Raw genomic sequence first — 13,595 nt, 5'->3', positions numbered from 1 at the left:
TGAAGGCTGGTGCAACAGTTGGTTGTTCAGACACAGTTGTTCAAATAACGGACAATCTTTCCCTAACATTATTCTCTAGTCATGGCATATTTCAACCAGCTACTATTATCTTTCTAAATAGGGAACACTTTTCTACACAACAGGGTTCTTTCATGTGCCTCTCTCTAGCAACGGGATTCTTTTATACGCCTCTCTCCAGCTAAAATGAGAACAAAGACACACGCAGAGATTCGATCAATGAACGAGATTTTTAAACATGAATTACTCCACTAAAACAAGTGTGTTTGCATACGACTTTCCTTTTCGGGAGGCCCTGACCACATGAACTATAAGAACGGACTTACGGAGTACCTCACTACAGGAGTTAGCTAGGGTTTAGGGTCTGCTCCTGCTTGGAATTATATAGAGATTAAAAGTTGGAACAGGAAACTAGAACTACTGCACCCGCTCGCACATGAAAAAACTAGGACTACAGCACCCGTTCCGTTCTCATATACTCGCGCTGTGCTCCTGGACTCTTGCTTCCTCTTGCTGCTGCTTCGTTGATGTTGCCTTTTATACTAGAGCCGAGGGCTTTATTGTTGTACACCTGAAGCGTGCTCAGCAGCACCACCGTTTGGCAGGGGTTCCTTGCACTCCAGCCTGGCAGCCTCTAGGCGTCATCGGTCACAACGCTCCGTGCACCATGTTACGCATACTTAGTATTCCTCTTAAGAGTAATTATAATATGCTCATATAGAGGAGAGTTTGACACTCATGCAAGCAACAAACTATGCATGAGAGCTTATTATGCATGTGATGAGAAACAGGAAAGTGAAACTTTTTCGAAAACAAAGGGACATCTATTGTATAACTTAACTCTTATGCCTTGATTTATAGCTAAGTACTTAACTTTATTATTGATTTTGCTCTATGTGGGATGTGATGATGATCAGACTTTGAGATTCTCCCCCATGCTTTTCTCGTATGTTGTATTCGAGGAACGTCTTTCCTTATGGCTTGTAAATTGTAATCAAGGTCATTGTATATTGTATTCACCTTTTTCTCGTGGTTTTGTAATCGAGGTCCTCGTATTTATATTCACTTTTCCTAGTGTCTTGTAATCGAGGTACTAGATTATTCCACTGGTGTCATGATTACATGGATATTTTGTGTTGCACATGTTCAACCTCTCACATGACAATTAGGCTAACTAGATTCTATACGTGTCATAAATACATGGATATGAGCATGGAGTAGATATTTTGTCTTTTCTAGATATATCATTTTTATTATGTACTTAGATACGGTTAGTAATCTAGACAATCAAAACGTCTTATAATTTACAACACAGAGGAAATATATGATTAAGGATACTTATGTTGACCTTTCTACTTTGCACAAGCACAAGGTAATTATGTCGATCCTCCTGCTTTACACAAGGTCACAAGCACAAGGCATTCAAAGACGTAGTAAGGTGTTTAGTTCACCTAAAAACCTAGATTTTTTTAAAGATTTCTCATCACATCGAATTTTGCGGTATATACATGAAAGACTAAATATAAATTTAAAACAACTAATTACACAGTTTGTTTATAATTTGCGAGACGAATCTTTTGAGCTCATAGTCGAACAATAATTACCTAATAAAAACAAAAATGCTACATCACCCAAAAACTTTTCACCTCCTCGACTATTTGCTGCGTGTAAGTGTGTTCAACAAATTGTTAACATTGCCTTTCCTTTTCAGTCATGATGAATCAGTGCAGGAGCTCATGAGGAGCCGAGGCCTTGTTTAGATACGAAAAGATTTTTGATTTCGCTACTGTAGCATTTTCGTTTGTTTGTGGCAAATATTGTCCAATTATGGACTAACTAAGATCAAAAGATTCATTTCGCAATTTACAGTTAAACTGTGTAATTAGTTTTTATTTTTGTATATATTTAACGCTTTATACATGTGCCGAAAGATTCGATGTGACGAAGAATCTTGAAAAATTTTTGGTTTTTGGAAACAACACTTGAAAAAAGAAGATGTGGAGGAGCTCGCCAGTCACCACTCCCCCTCTCGCTCCCGCAGTTCCGCCGTCTCATTTCTCTCCACCCCCAGTTCTCTCTCCCCAGGGCGGCGCTCTCCGCCTGCGCCGTCGGCCGCCGTTGACTGCCGCGCGCCGACCCCCGCCCTCTGCTCTCCGCCGCGCCACGCCCGTGAAAAGTCCCTTCCAGCACCGACGCCGAGCCCCCCCCCAAAGCAGGTTTGACCTTTGACTCCCGCCTATAAAAATATCTGGTAAATCCGTGTGGTTCAAATTTTTGCGACGGTGCAAATTGTGCTAGTACAGTACTAGTGCAAAACTAGGCGCTTGGAATATGTGCATTTCAAAAGGGCCCCCTCTTTGGGCATGGTCCCAACCGTCGATTATTAGAGCAAGTACTGGCCTGATGAGTTGTACTTTGATCTGCTGCTGCTGCCGTCCACCCATTTTATTCCACGCCATTCTCCCAACACCCCACAAGCTTCTCTGTTTTTTTTGAACATCACAATCACACCAAGCGAGCGGGTTTAAAGGCACGCGAGCAGGAATTAAAGCAAGGAATTCCAATTCCAATTCCCTGCAGGGCGGCGGCGACAAGCACCAGGTGCGGAACCCAGCACCACAGCTGTCCCCCTCTCCGTCCTCCCCGAAGCACGCAGCGCGCACCCTCCCCTGCTCTGCGGCCTCGAGGTACCTCCGTCTCCCTCCCAGTGACGCTGCTTTTCTCGCTGTTGCGCCGGCAGGATTCCTGCGGTCGGTTTAGCGCCTCAGCATGTGGCGTGCTTGCTCTGGATTGTCGGGTGCCGCCAAGGTGGTTAGTTCACGGCTATGTTGCTTTGTTCCGCCGCCGCCGCCGCCGGCGGCGGCGGCGGCGGCGGCTTGTTGTTGTTGCTTCGAGGGGGAATATGTCATCACGCGCTGCAACTGTCAGCTGTCTAGTGTCTACCCGTCGAATTGTTGTTAGTTGGAGGGTGCCTGGGACGGTTGTTAGTTGAGACGATTTGGGACCGCCCTAGCTCTAGGAGCGGTTGCGCGCAGCCATTAATAATCGCGAGAGAGATGTGCTTGTCTGTTGCGCCAATCACTAGCTCTGCGCTGTATGGGTGCGGGAACATGGCAAGGCCAAGGGCCAGCCGTAGGACCAGTAGACTTTGACAAGGCACTTCCCGTTCCACTGGAAGGAAAGCAACAATCATTTCTCTGCGATGCTGGTGACTATACTGATGGCACCTTTGCTGGTGAGGAACCCTAGATTGATTGGAGTTGGATGGAATGGATGATTGCTCGTTTTGTTTGTTCCTTTGCTGCCCCTGAAATCCAAACATTCCTTCCTGGGATTGGTGATCCAATTTTTCTAGTTTGCCTTTTGAAAAACTAGACCAACCTAGGAGGAGCTCTAGTTTGCCTTAATGGGGGGAGTACTGATTTGTGTTTGTTTTCCCAAAACTGTCTGGGGTTCAGCTGAACCTGCTGTCTGCATGTCCGGCGTTTGAGACCCCGTCCGATGAAAGTTTATTGTTACAGTGAGTTTTCCTTGCCCAGTGTTGAATAAGTGTGCCGTCAAACTTTAGCAGAACATTGATCAAACATTCTGTACTAAGGAGCTTTTTAGAATCGATCTGATGTCCATCAATGTGCCAGAATGTCTGTTGATTTATCCACTATTCCTATTTATATTCATCTTATAATCTGATCTGACTGACTGTTTGCCTTCTCTTTTCTTTGTAGAATTTAACTTTGGAGTACCAGTGATGCAAAGGGACACTAGCTCTAGCGATGTTTCTGCTTCTCATGCAGGGCGCGTAAGACGTCGCAGACATCCAACTGAGGTAAGTAATTTTCTATTCCTTTTTGCTCTTTATTGCATTATTTTTTCTCTCTAGATTTCAGATAATACTTGCATTGCAGCATGGTTCAAGCTAGAGCAGCAGCCTGTTCCAGGTGCTGTTTTTCGTAACTAATCATGATCATTTTCTTCAGGCTACCACAGATGGGAATAGAGCTAATGGACAGCCGTTGCTTGTCAATGATCAGAACAAGTATAAATCAATGCTTATCCGTACATATTCTACATTATGGATGATTGGAGGCTTTGCCTTTATTGTTTATATGGGTCATCTATATATCTGGGCCATGGTGGTTGTGATTCAAATATACATGGCAAAAGAGCTTTTTAACCTACTCAGAAAATCCAGTGAAGAGAAACAATTGCCAGGGTTCAGGCTGCTGAATTGGTAAGCTATGGGTAATTATGATTCTACTAAGTTTAAACAGAAAATTTTCAATCTCGTAGCTGCTATGCCTTTCAACAGTATTTTTTTTCCTTGTGTTGTTTATATACAAGTTTTATTCCTACTGTAGGCACTTCTTTTTCACGGCAATGCTGTACACTTATGGGCGCTTTCTTAGTCGGCAGCTTGTGAATACAGTAACTTCAGATCACTTGCTTTATAAGGTCGTCAGTGGCCTAATAAAGTATCAGATGTTTATTTGTTATTTTCTTTATATTGCTGGTAGGCTCGGTATCCCATGAAACATGCAATAATTTCCTCTTGTAAATATATTAGTACATAAACTTCATTTTAAATTTAGAATGTTCAAAGTGACTCTATGTTTCTATTATGATCTTGTGTTAAAGTTTTTATACTCCCCAATTCCAAAATGTTGGTTGTTTTAGTTTTTGTCATAAGTAAATTCTCTCCAACTTTGACCAAGTTTATAGAAAATACACCAACATGGCAACATCTACAAAATGAAATGAATTTCGTAAAATCTATTTTGAATATTCTTGATAGTGCAATTATTTGGTATTGCTGATGTTAGTATATTTTTCTACAAACTTGGTTAAAGTTAGAGAAGTTTGACTTATGATAAAACCAAAACGACCTACATTTTGGAGTGGATGGAGTACAAAATAGATGATATTCTACCCTATCCTATCAATAATTTATACTAACATATTATAGTCTACTATGTTAGATTTAGTTCAATGTTACTCTGCAAATTGTGCTAGTTATTGTTTGGTTAATAGTTGTCCACTTGATTTAAATGGTAGAATTCATGGTTGGATTTTCATATTGTTCTTAATATATTTTTTCTCAAACTATGCAAGAGAACGGTATGTCATTTCATTAAGAAGAAGAGAGAAATACAAAGGAAAGAGACGAAGTGCCTTTTCTGGACCCCCAAAAGAAACACCAAAGTGCACCACACAAAACATTAAACGACCAACAACAGCCCCTCAGTTAAATAAGAGCTCTTGGAGCGCTCAAGCACCAGGAGAATACCATAGGCTGCTCTCATATCATACACAATAGCTTGCAGGACAACTTCAATTCTCGGCTTCTCTCCTTCAAAAACACAAGCATTCCATTATTTCAATGCTTCCAAAATTCCCAAGCAACCAAGATAATTAGAAAAATTAAGGCCTTTTCTCACTTCCTTAGACCCCCTTTGCAGCAGTACATCACCAGCCAGAAAATCTAGTTGCATCCGGCCTTGGCGCTAGTCTGGCCATGCCGAGTTTATGAAGAATCATGGTCCAGATTTGCTGTAAGAAAACACAAGAGATAAGAACATGCTGGATCGTTTCATGGGCTTGGTCACAAAACGGACATGCAGCAGGATGAGGAAGTCCGCGTTTGGCCAACTGGTCTGCATTGCAACATGGATTCCTAACCCCCAGCCTGCCTGAGTGCCAAGTTTTCCAAATACAATGCTGTGAATCAAACTTGATGGATCGAAAGTAAAAAGCACCATAAGCGGACTTGCTTATATAAGCACAGTCTGAGATAGGCACCAAATGTGCTGATCAGGAATGTCATGTTGTAGGATTATATTGTCCACCAGATCCCACAAGTGACAAGTGTAAATAGTTGACTAGGACTTGCATCGTCAGTGCACCTTTTATTTCACTTACCCAAGATCGGTAATTGAGCGCTCGAGCTACAGTCCACTGTTTTAGCACTCTCTCCGGAATTAATTTGACCAGATTGGGTTCAACCTCTGCAGCAGTTCTGCCTTACAGCCACTGATCGGACAAAAATTTGTCGTCTCCCATTCCTAATAATAGTTTGCACTGCTACTTTAAAGAGAGCTCGGGCATTTTTAGGCACATTCTCTGGCAGCCTGTCCCAGGGCCAGGAAGCATCAGATTTTTGCTGCCAAAGCCATCTAATGCGAAGCGCCCAGCCCAGGATTTCAAGATTATGTATGCCAAGACCTCCATACTGAAGCGGCTTTTGGACACGATCCCATGACACACGATAATTACCTCCATTGACCTCCTCCTGACCTTTCCACAAGAATCCCCTTATTCACTTATCAATAGCCTTAATCACCTATTTTGGCAAATCCAAAGCAATCATCTGATACAGGTATAGCAGTGAAAACCATCCTAACCGTAGTTAGGCAACCGGCTCTTGTCATAAGAGAGGCTTTCCAACCAGGAGACTATCTGCCACTTTATCAATCAAAAGGTGCAGCTCAGCTTTGGAGGACTTTCTGATATGTGCAAGCGAAGTCCTTAATTGCACAGTACATCGTCTCTTCAATGATTCTCTGATCATCCTCAGCACACTGATTGGTGATGACTGAACTCTTGGCCAGATTAGTCTCAAGCCCAGTAACATGTCCAAACACTTCTGACAAAAGATGGCAGAGTTCAAGGTCATTTGTCGTAAGACAGAGAAACAACACAACATCATCTGCATAAAAGAGATCTTCAAAATTTTGCCTGCCGAATTGCCACTGGTTGTAACAGGTTGATCCTAGTGGCATGAAAGATTAGAGAGTTCGATGCTTCCATAATTAATAGGAAGCATGGGAGAAAGAGGATCTCCTTGCTGCAGCTACTGTTGGTGAGTAATGCTCTTCCCTGGAACTTAACCATTCACTAGATCCTTGCGGAAGAAGTGGATAGCAGTTGGCAAATTAAATTTCACCATTTCCGACCAAAACCAAGTTGCAGCAGGACCTCAATGAGAAAAGACCACGACACTGAACCAAACGCCTTTGAGATGTCCAATTTGATTCACTTGAACCCTTGTCAGTAATGTTATTCTTCATATGAACATTAGCAAATGGAAATTTTATGTTTGTTAGATTTGATTATTGGACATATCACCTTATTTCAGTTGTTCTGGATGGACACCGGGCATTTAAGTCTGCAAATGTCTGGCCAGTTTTTTCCTCGTATATGCCTGCCAAAGTGACTAAGTGATCATACATCCCTGCCTGAGTTCCTAAGTGATTACTGTCACATACTCCCTCCATTCCAAATTGTAAGTCATTCCAAGAATCTTGGAGAGTCAAACTTTTCTAAGTTTGATCAAATTTATATAATAAAATAATAATAATTATGATACCAACTAAATATCATTAGATTCTTCCTTAATTATATTTTCATAGTATATTCACTTTACATTACAAATCTTAATATTTCTCTCTATAATTTTGGTCAAACGTGAAAATGCTTTGACTCTCCAAGATTCTTGGAATGACTTACAATTTGGGATGGAGGGAGTACTAGTTATCTTAGTATCTTCATTCCCTTGGCTGCCTGTGTTGACAGTCATGCTTTAATAACAGATAACCTGCTTATCATGATTTTCTAGTTCGTATCTAGCAGAAAGTTAGTATTTATGGCTCCTTTGATCCAGGGTTTGTATGGTTTATTTTGACTCTGAAGAAAAAGGCATACAAGTATCAATTCAAACAGTATGCGTGGACGCACATGATACTTTTAACGGTTTTTGCACAGTCCGCTTTCACTGTGGCAAACATATTTGAAGGGATATTCTGGTAAGTGATTTGTTTCTTTAATCTTTATTAATAATAACCTGTTTAGAGTTTCAGATTTTTGGGATATATGGAGTGCCTAACTATTTTTGTTCACAGCAATTAAGTTTTTATTTGGTATTTCCATCATCATCTGAAAGTTTCTTCGTCTTCTGGAAAAGGAATCTTGCAATTTTATCTTTCATCTGCTCTAAACTTGCAGATTCATTAGTTTTTTCGACATTATAATTCTGGCTAGTTGTCCCTGATGTAATAAAATGACTAATCTTGATTAATTGCCGTTTAGTCTGACAATCAGATTAATTGTACTAGTCGCCTCTGAGTGCCTAATTGTGGTCCATCGACCGATAAGCCTGACTAATTGCGACTAACGGGTATTAGTCAGACAACTTAATAACACTTTAGGTGTTGCAGAATATCTATGGTAATAGTGTGCCCTGTCTGTCTTCTGTGCCTTGATGTTTCATTTTTGCACTTCACTTTTCATGGGAAGTATTGTTCTCTTTTTATTTTTTTAGTTGAACTTGAATTATTCTAAGTGACTATGTCAATGTTGCATATCTCTAAATATATTTGCAGAAGACATTAGTCCTGATTGTTTAATTTATGCAAGTAGTTTGTATTATGCTGCAGTTGATGAACTCCATGCATCTACAATGCTGTGTACTCAGGTTTCTTTTGCCTGCTTCACTTATTGTGATCAACGATATCTTTGCTTATTTATTCGGGTTCTTTCTTGGGAGAACACCACTAATCAAGTTGTCCCCAAAGAAAACCTGGGAAGGTTTTATTGGTGCATCAGTGACAACTATCATCTCTGCTTTTCTGGTGAGACTTTGTTAAATTCCCGATTTCCCATCAGGATAATTTTTATAGCAACGTTTGATTTTTTTTTTGAAATAATGAAATTTTTTAATAGCCTTACCCCTTGTTTTTATGCACATGTAATGGCACTTTTACTTGAAGTATAGCCCTACCTATACATGTGTCTAAATTAGAAGCTTTACTTCTATCTTCTGTATGCATGTGTGGTCAATGAATGAGTTACTGGTTACTGAGCACTCATCTTTTCTCTTGTTAGTTATCAGTCACCACTCACCAGCAAAACTCTGATCTCCCTTCTCATTGATCTCTCTCTCTCTCTCAGCTAAAAAAAATTGCATTTCAATTATGTTACTCATATTTCTGGCGCACTAGGTGCTTTGCTCTTGCTGAACTCAACAGAAGCTTTTGATACTTTTTGTCCATTATGTAGAGAAAAAACAAAAAAACCTTAGTGCTTTTTCTTCAACTCAATTTGCATTCATTCCTCCACATTTACCAAATCGCTAATGGTAGAAACATTGAAAGTCAGAGACACATGAACTATTGCAATCTGATAATGAAGCTGGTGACATTGCAAGTAATCAAGACTTACCTTAGATCCAAAGGTGACCTGTGGAACAAACCAACTTATGTTCAAAATTTCAAACCAATTAAGCTAGCCATGATTATTGCATCTAAAAGAAAACTGACAGGTATGTGGAGGCAGGGTCTGTCTATTCCTTAGTAACTCATTTTCTTTCATTATCAAACTTACAAGTTAAAAACATGTTGCGATGTGGGGATTTATTTGGCCACTCATGGTTTATGTTCTCCTGGGAATACAACTTTAACAGGTTGATTTTTAAATATAATCCACTATTAATTTCTGTCTGTAAAAATATTGCTATTTGTTTGTAGTTCAAATGATGTGTTGATCACTTTTCCTTTTTCTGTGGCAGTTAGCAAATGTGATGGGTCGTTCCCAATGGTTGACATGCCCAAGAAAGGTTACATAGATTTTCTTCAGAATTTGACTGTTTTATGGCCAAGTTGCTGTTGTATCACTAAATTTGTCATGCAAATAATTTCAGGATCTGTCAACTGGGTGGCTTTATTGTGACCCTGGTCCAATGTTTAAGTCAGAGCATTACTTGTTGGAAGAATGGGTGCCACATTGGGTCAGTATTTTTTTTGCTGAATTCACTCATTTTAATATTGTTTCTTGTACTCGTGACGTTTTTGCACTGTTCCAATCATAAAGGTTATCTCAAAATAATCGTAGTATGGTCTTTTGAACCTTATACTAGCTTGTATTGCACTTAGACATTTTGCATGGTCATTGATTCTGATTGCAATCCCTAATCAATAAGTCATTCCAAAAGAAACAAAGTTTTCCTTCCAAGTGGAAGAGGTGGTTGTCCTAAAAAGCACCAGATTATGTTTCTATTGAGTTGAAGGAATATAGAGGAGTACTAGTGAAGTTAGCACACTGCTGCAGAAAAGGCTGGTTCTTGATGTATATTTGAATTTGGAAAAAAGGGATACATGTACAAATTAACTGCAATCCTTTTTGATATAGCATATTGTAGAGTAATACCAGTACATTCGTATTGACGAGAATATCAGTAGATACTTTGACAAATATAACAGATACCAACTCCATGATATATGGCCACTACATATGATGACATGTCATTTTTATGGAGTCAAAACATACCCATGATTGATCATCGATCTCTTCTGTTAATTGTTTGGAGGGAAAGTAGAGGTTAACAGAGGGGTAGAAATTGATGAAGGGTTTGGACCCAAGCTGACATGAAAGGTCTCACAGATATTTTACTCTGAGAATGTCACTGATATGACCCCTCGTCTATTAATGTTGCTGTGTAGAACACAATAGTTTAAATAACTTGCAAATTGGATAAAAAATAGCCATCTTGTAAAATCGATGGAACACATGTGATTGTAAGTTGTAAAATGCACCAATGTGTGGTCGGTGGTCCCCCCTGTTCCTTTGGCAAACAAGTTGGGCTGGGGAGGAGGAATCCAGTCTGACAACGTAATAAGACAGCTGTATATGAATATGTGATGGGTGGCACACATGTTCTCAGGATAGACAATGCTTTGTCTTCTCTTTTCTTCTGAATTGGTTATTTTCTGAAATCAATGATAAGAGCAAGGCTAGTTCTTGACGATAAATCAATGGAGAAGTTACTTTGATATGCCTGCACAACAGTAAAACAATCATAACCAAGCCCCTAGCTTGTGCTTAATAAGGAACTGAGACTAACTCAGTTGGTGGGAGGTGTAGGTGTACAATTGTACATACTCACTAACCAGGTTTGACTCCTTCAAACTTGAACTCAGGCACTTATTTCTTCTTATATGCAATGCCATCTAGTTCCTCTTGGTTGGTCGAGTTCAAGCTGATGTGCTCAACAGAATAGGCAAATTGAAGTTTGCTCGATTCACTTTACCATGTAATATTATTTCGTGTTTTTTATGAAGTATTACTTGTATATATTGCAAATACTAATATTTATTCTACTGCATCATCATTGGTTTTGTGTTGTCTTTCTAGAGTTTCTGGATGTTTGATTTTGTACTCTGTTTGATTAGATGCGTCTCTTAAGTCTTAACAGTTCCCATGGAAAGAACTAGCCATTATGCCTGTGCAGTGGCATGCTTTAGCCCTGGGTTTGTTTGCATCAATAATAGCACCGTTTGGAGGATTTTTTGCGAGCGGCTTCAAGAGGGCTTTCAAAATAAAGGTATATACCACTTCATTGTTTGCATCAATAATATTGTTTTACTCCAACTGATATATCTTTTTTTGATACAAAATTGTAGGATTTCGGTGACAGCATACCTGGGCATGGTGGAATTACTGACAGAATGGATTGTCAAGTAAGTATCTGAAGAAACATTCTAGCTATAGGGAAATGTTACTGGCCCATGGTTATGCAAGCCTCTAGCATTCTCACTCTATCGATATAATGTAAGATGAGGCCTTTGTGCTGTGGCTAATCTGAACCATCTGCTACAGAACAATCATTTGAATGTCTATGATAATGGCAGGAGTAGCAACCTCATTTTATGTCTGCTATTCCTCCATTTAGCAAGATTTTATCATTTTGTCTGGGCCTGATGTGTCAGGTGTTTCTAAGGGCAATGTGTTCCCATAAACTAACTAGTAAAATTCTGTGGAGAAAGGAGTAATGGTGGGGAAGCCATTTTTTTTTGAAAGGCTCGATAGTATTTGTAGTTCTCCTATGCGGAACATGTTACCTGTTGTTGAGTATAAATGTGTTTCATTGGGGCAAAAACATGCTTTAATACCAGCCTGCACACTAGTGTAGCTTAACATAAATTTCTGCTTGCTTTTCCCCCAGATGGTTATGGCAGTGTTTGCATACATATACCACCAATCATTCATTGCACCTCAGAACTTCTCTGTTGAGATAATCTTGGATCAGGTCAGGATAATTGTACCTTAAATGTTTTATTTTCATTATCTTGAGAGTGATTTTTCCTGTCTTCAAGCAATTTATCTTGCGTGATACTAACAAATGTCTACGGTTTTTTTTTTTCATTCAGATTATAAGAAACCTTGCATATGATGAGCAAAAATACCTGTACGAGCGACTTGGGGAGATCTTCCATGAGAGGCAATTGACGCAAAGCTGACTGTTAGCCTGCTTATGAAATGCATGTTATGTTGTGTATTTAAAGCCTTTGGGTCATTCTGTAGCTCTAGTTCGTGTATAGCATCATGGCATATTGGCATGACTGTACCGTGATACAGCGGAGTACTTGTTCAAACCACTGTATAGAATGGTAGAATGGAGAGAATACATGGGTTTTAGCCTTTTATAGGTGCTTTATTATTCGCTCTCCACTGGTGCTGCCTTGGCCTTCGGCTGGTAACCACATGCCCGGTGCTAATTCACTCCCCTTTCATCGTTTGTGCACTCCTTTTTAAAAGGGGCCTCGACTCAGATCAAATGTTCGAGGATTCACAGAATACAAGACGAAGCAGGGCCGATTCTTCTATGAGGCTCTTCGCTGCATATTTATCATCGTGAGATACTGAGATGTCTCCAGTCCAATGGACCAGCTAAGTCGCGGGGATGTCAGTTTCTGCTCGACATGGAGATGGAGGAAAGAATGCTGGTCCAGGACCGGGAAGTCATCTCGGACGGCCAGTGTCAGTGGCCCGTTTCAATGCACTGTTTCTAAAACAAATTCGCTGACAGGGCATCAATGAAACGAATAATGAAACAACCTCCACAATGCATGAGTTTCACCTTGACGTTTTCTAGGCTGGGCAAAGCATTTAATTACTGCAAAATGATTTGATCACATGTGAGATGGTGAAACGATTTAGCCCTAAGTGGGGATTTCATCCTGTTTCACCGCGTGGGAAACAACGCCCGCGGGGTTTCACCATGGTGAAACTACTTCCTTCTCTCTTCTCTTCGTTTCATGCAAAAAGTGCAGTTTTACTGACATGACGTTTTAATAAATATGCATGACATGCTGGTGAAACCTCCGTTGAGTGACCGACTCACGGTCTATGCTTTTCCATATTTGTCGATGAGTGATCTATGCATTCTTTTACTATTACTCACACATCCAGATAGCTAGTGAATTCGACGCTTTGGAGACGGCCGCTTGTGGCTACTGGGCCACGGCCCAATCCAAAATGAGGAAGAAGGGGGATGCATGAATGCGGCCCGGCCGGTAGAAGCTAGCGTTCCCTGCTCCGAGGTCACCATTCGGCACTTGCTCAGCGCCTTTGTGAGTTCGTTTCGTGAGTTGTGTTGTGAGCAATCGGCTATATTGCAGATCCAATACACTATTTCTGGTGTCTCAATAAACTGTTACGTGATGAAATGTTGGTCAGGTTTGCAGCCAGTGGATTTTGTAGCTAGTTCCCTGGGATCATAGCGGACGGTGAATGCTACTTTTTGAGCC

General features: G+C 40.3%; 1 protein-coding gene across 3 annotated transcripts; it reads left to right on the top strand.

Moving 5' to 3' along the window:
* Positions 2,501 to 12,505, top strand: LOC110433280 (phosphatidate cytidylyltransferase 1-like). 3 transcript variants are annotated; one of them, XM_021455075.1, is made up of 12 exons: positions 2,501 to 2,705; positions 3,744 to 3,844; positions 3,996 to 4,249; positions 4,377 to 4,528; positions 7,676 to 7,817; positions 8,486 to 8,642; positions 9,578 to 9,625; positions 9,710 to 9,796; positions 11,261 to 11,389; positions 11,469 to 11,525; positions 12,011 to 12,094; positions 12,216 to 12,491. In XM_021455075.1, the coding sequence occupies exons 2-12, from the start codon at positions 3,767 to 3,769 to the stop codon at positions 12,303 to 12,305; spliced, it is 1,278 nt and encodes a 425-aa protein (XP_021310750.1). In that variant the 5' UTR covers positions 2,501 to 2,705; positions 3,744 to 3,766; the 3' UTR covers positions 12,306 to 12,491. The 3 variants fall into 3 exon arrangements, with proteins under 3 accessions (XP_021310750.1, XP_021310751.1, XP_021310749.1); XM_021455076.1 differs by lacking the exon at positions 2,501 to 2,705 and adding an exon at positions 2,805 to 2,826; XM_021455074.1 differs by lacking the exon at positions 2,501 to 2,705 and adding an exon at positions 3,100 to 3,253 and having other exon boundaries at positions 12,216 to 12,505.

This window comes from Sorghum bicolor, chromosome 3, assembly GCF_000003195.3.
Source record: "Sorghum bicolor cultivar BTx623 chromosome 3, Sorghum_bicolor_NCBIv3, whole genome shotgun sequence".
NCBI lineage: Eukaryota > Viridiplantae > Streptophyta > Magnoliopsida > Poales > Poaceae > Sorghum > Sorghum bicolor.
This window is presented reverse-complemented; position numbering and strand designations above follow the sequence as displayed.

What these genes read in the sequence shown, in the direction of transcription:
- LOC110433280 (XM_021455074.1), top strand. Translation starts at nt 3,115, where the DNA reads ATGGGTGCGGGAACATGGCAAGGCCAAGGGCCAGCCGTAGGACCAGTA. An exon ending in TACTGATGGCACCTTTGCTG is followed by an intron (nt 3,254 to 3,743) that starts GTGAGGAACCCT and finishes TTTTCTTTGTAG; the next exon opens with AATTTAACTTTGGAGTACCA. An exon ending in TTGAGATAATCTTGGATCAG is followed by an intron (nt 12,095 to 12,215) that starts GTCAGGATAATT and finishes TTTTTCATTCAG; the next exon opens with ATTATAAGAAACCTTGCATA.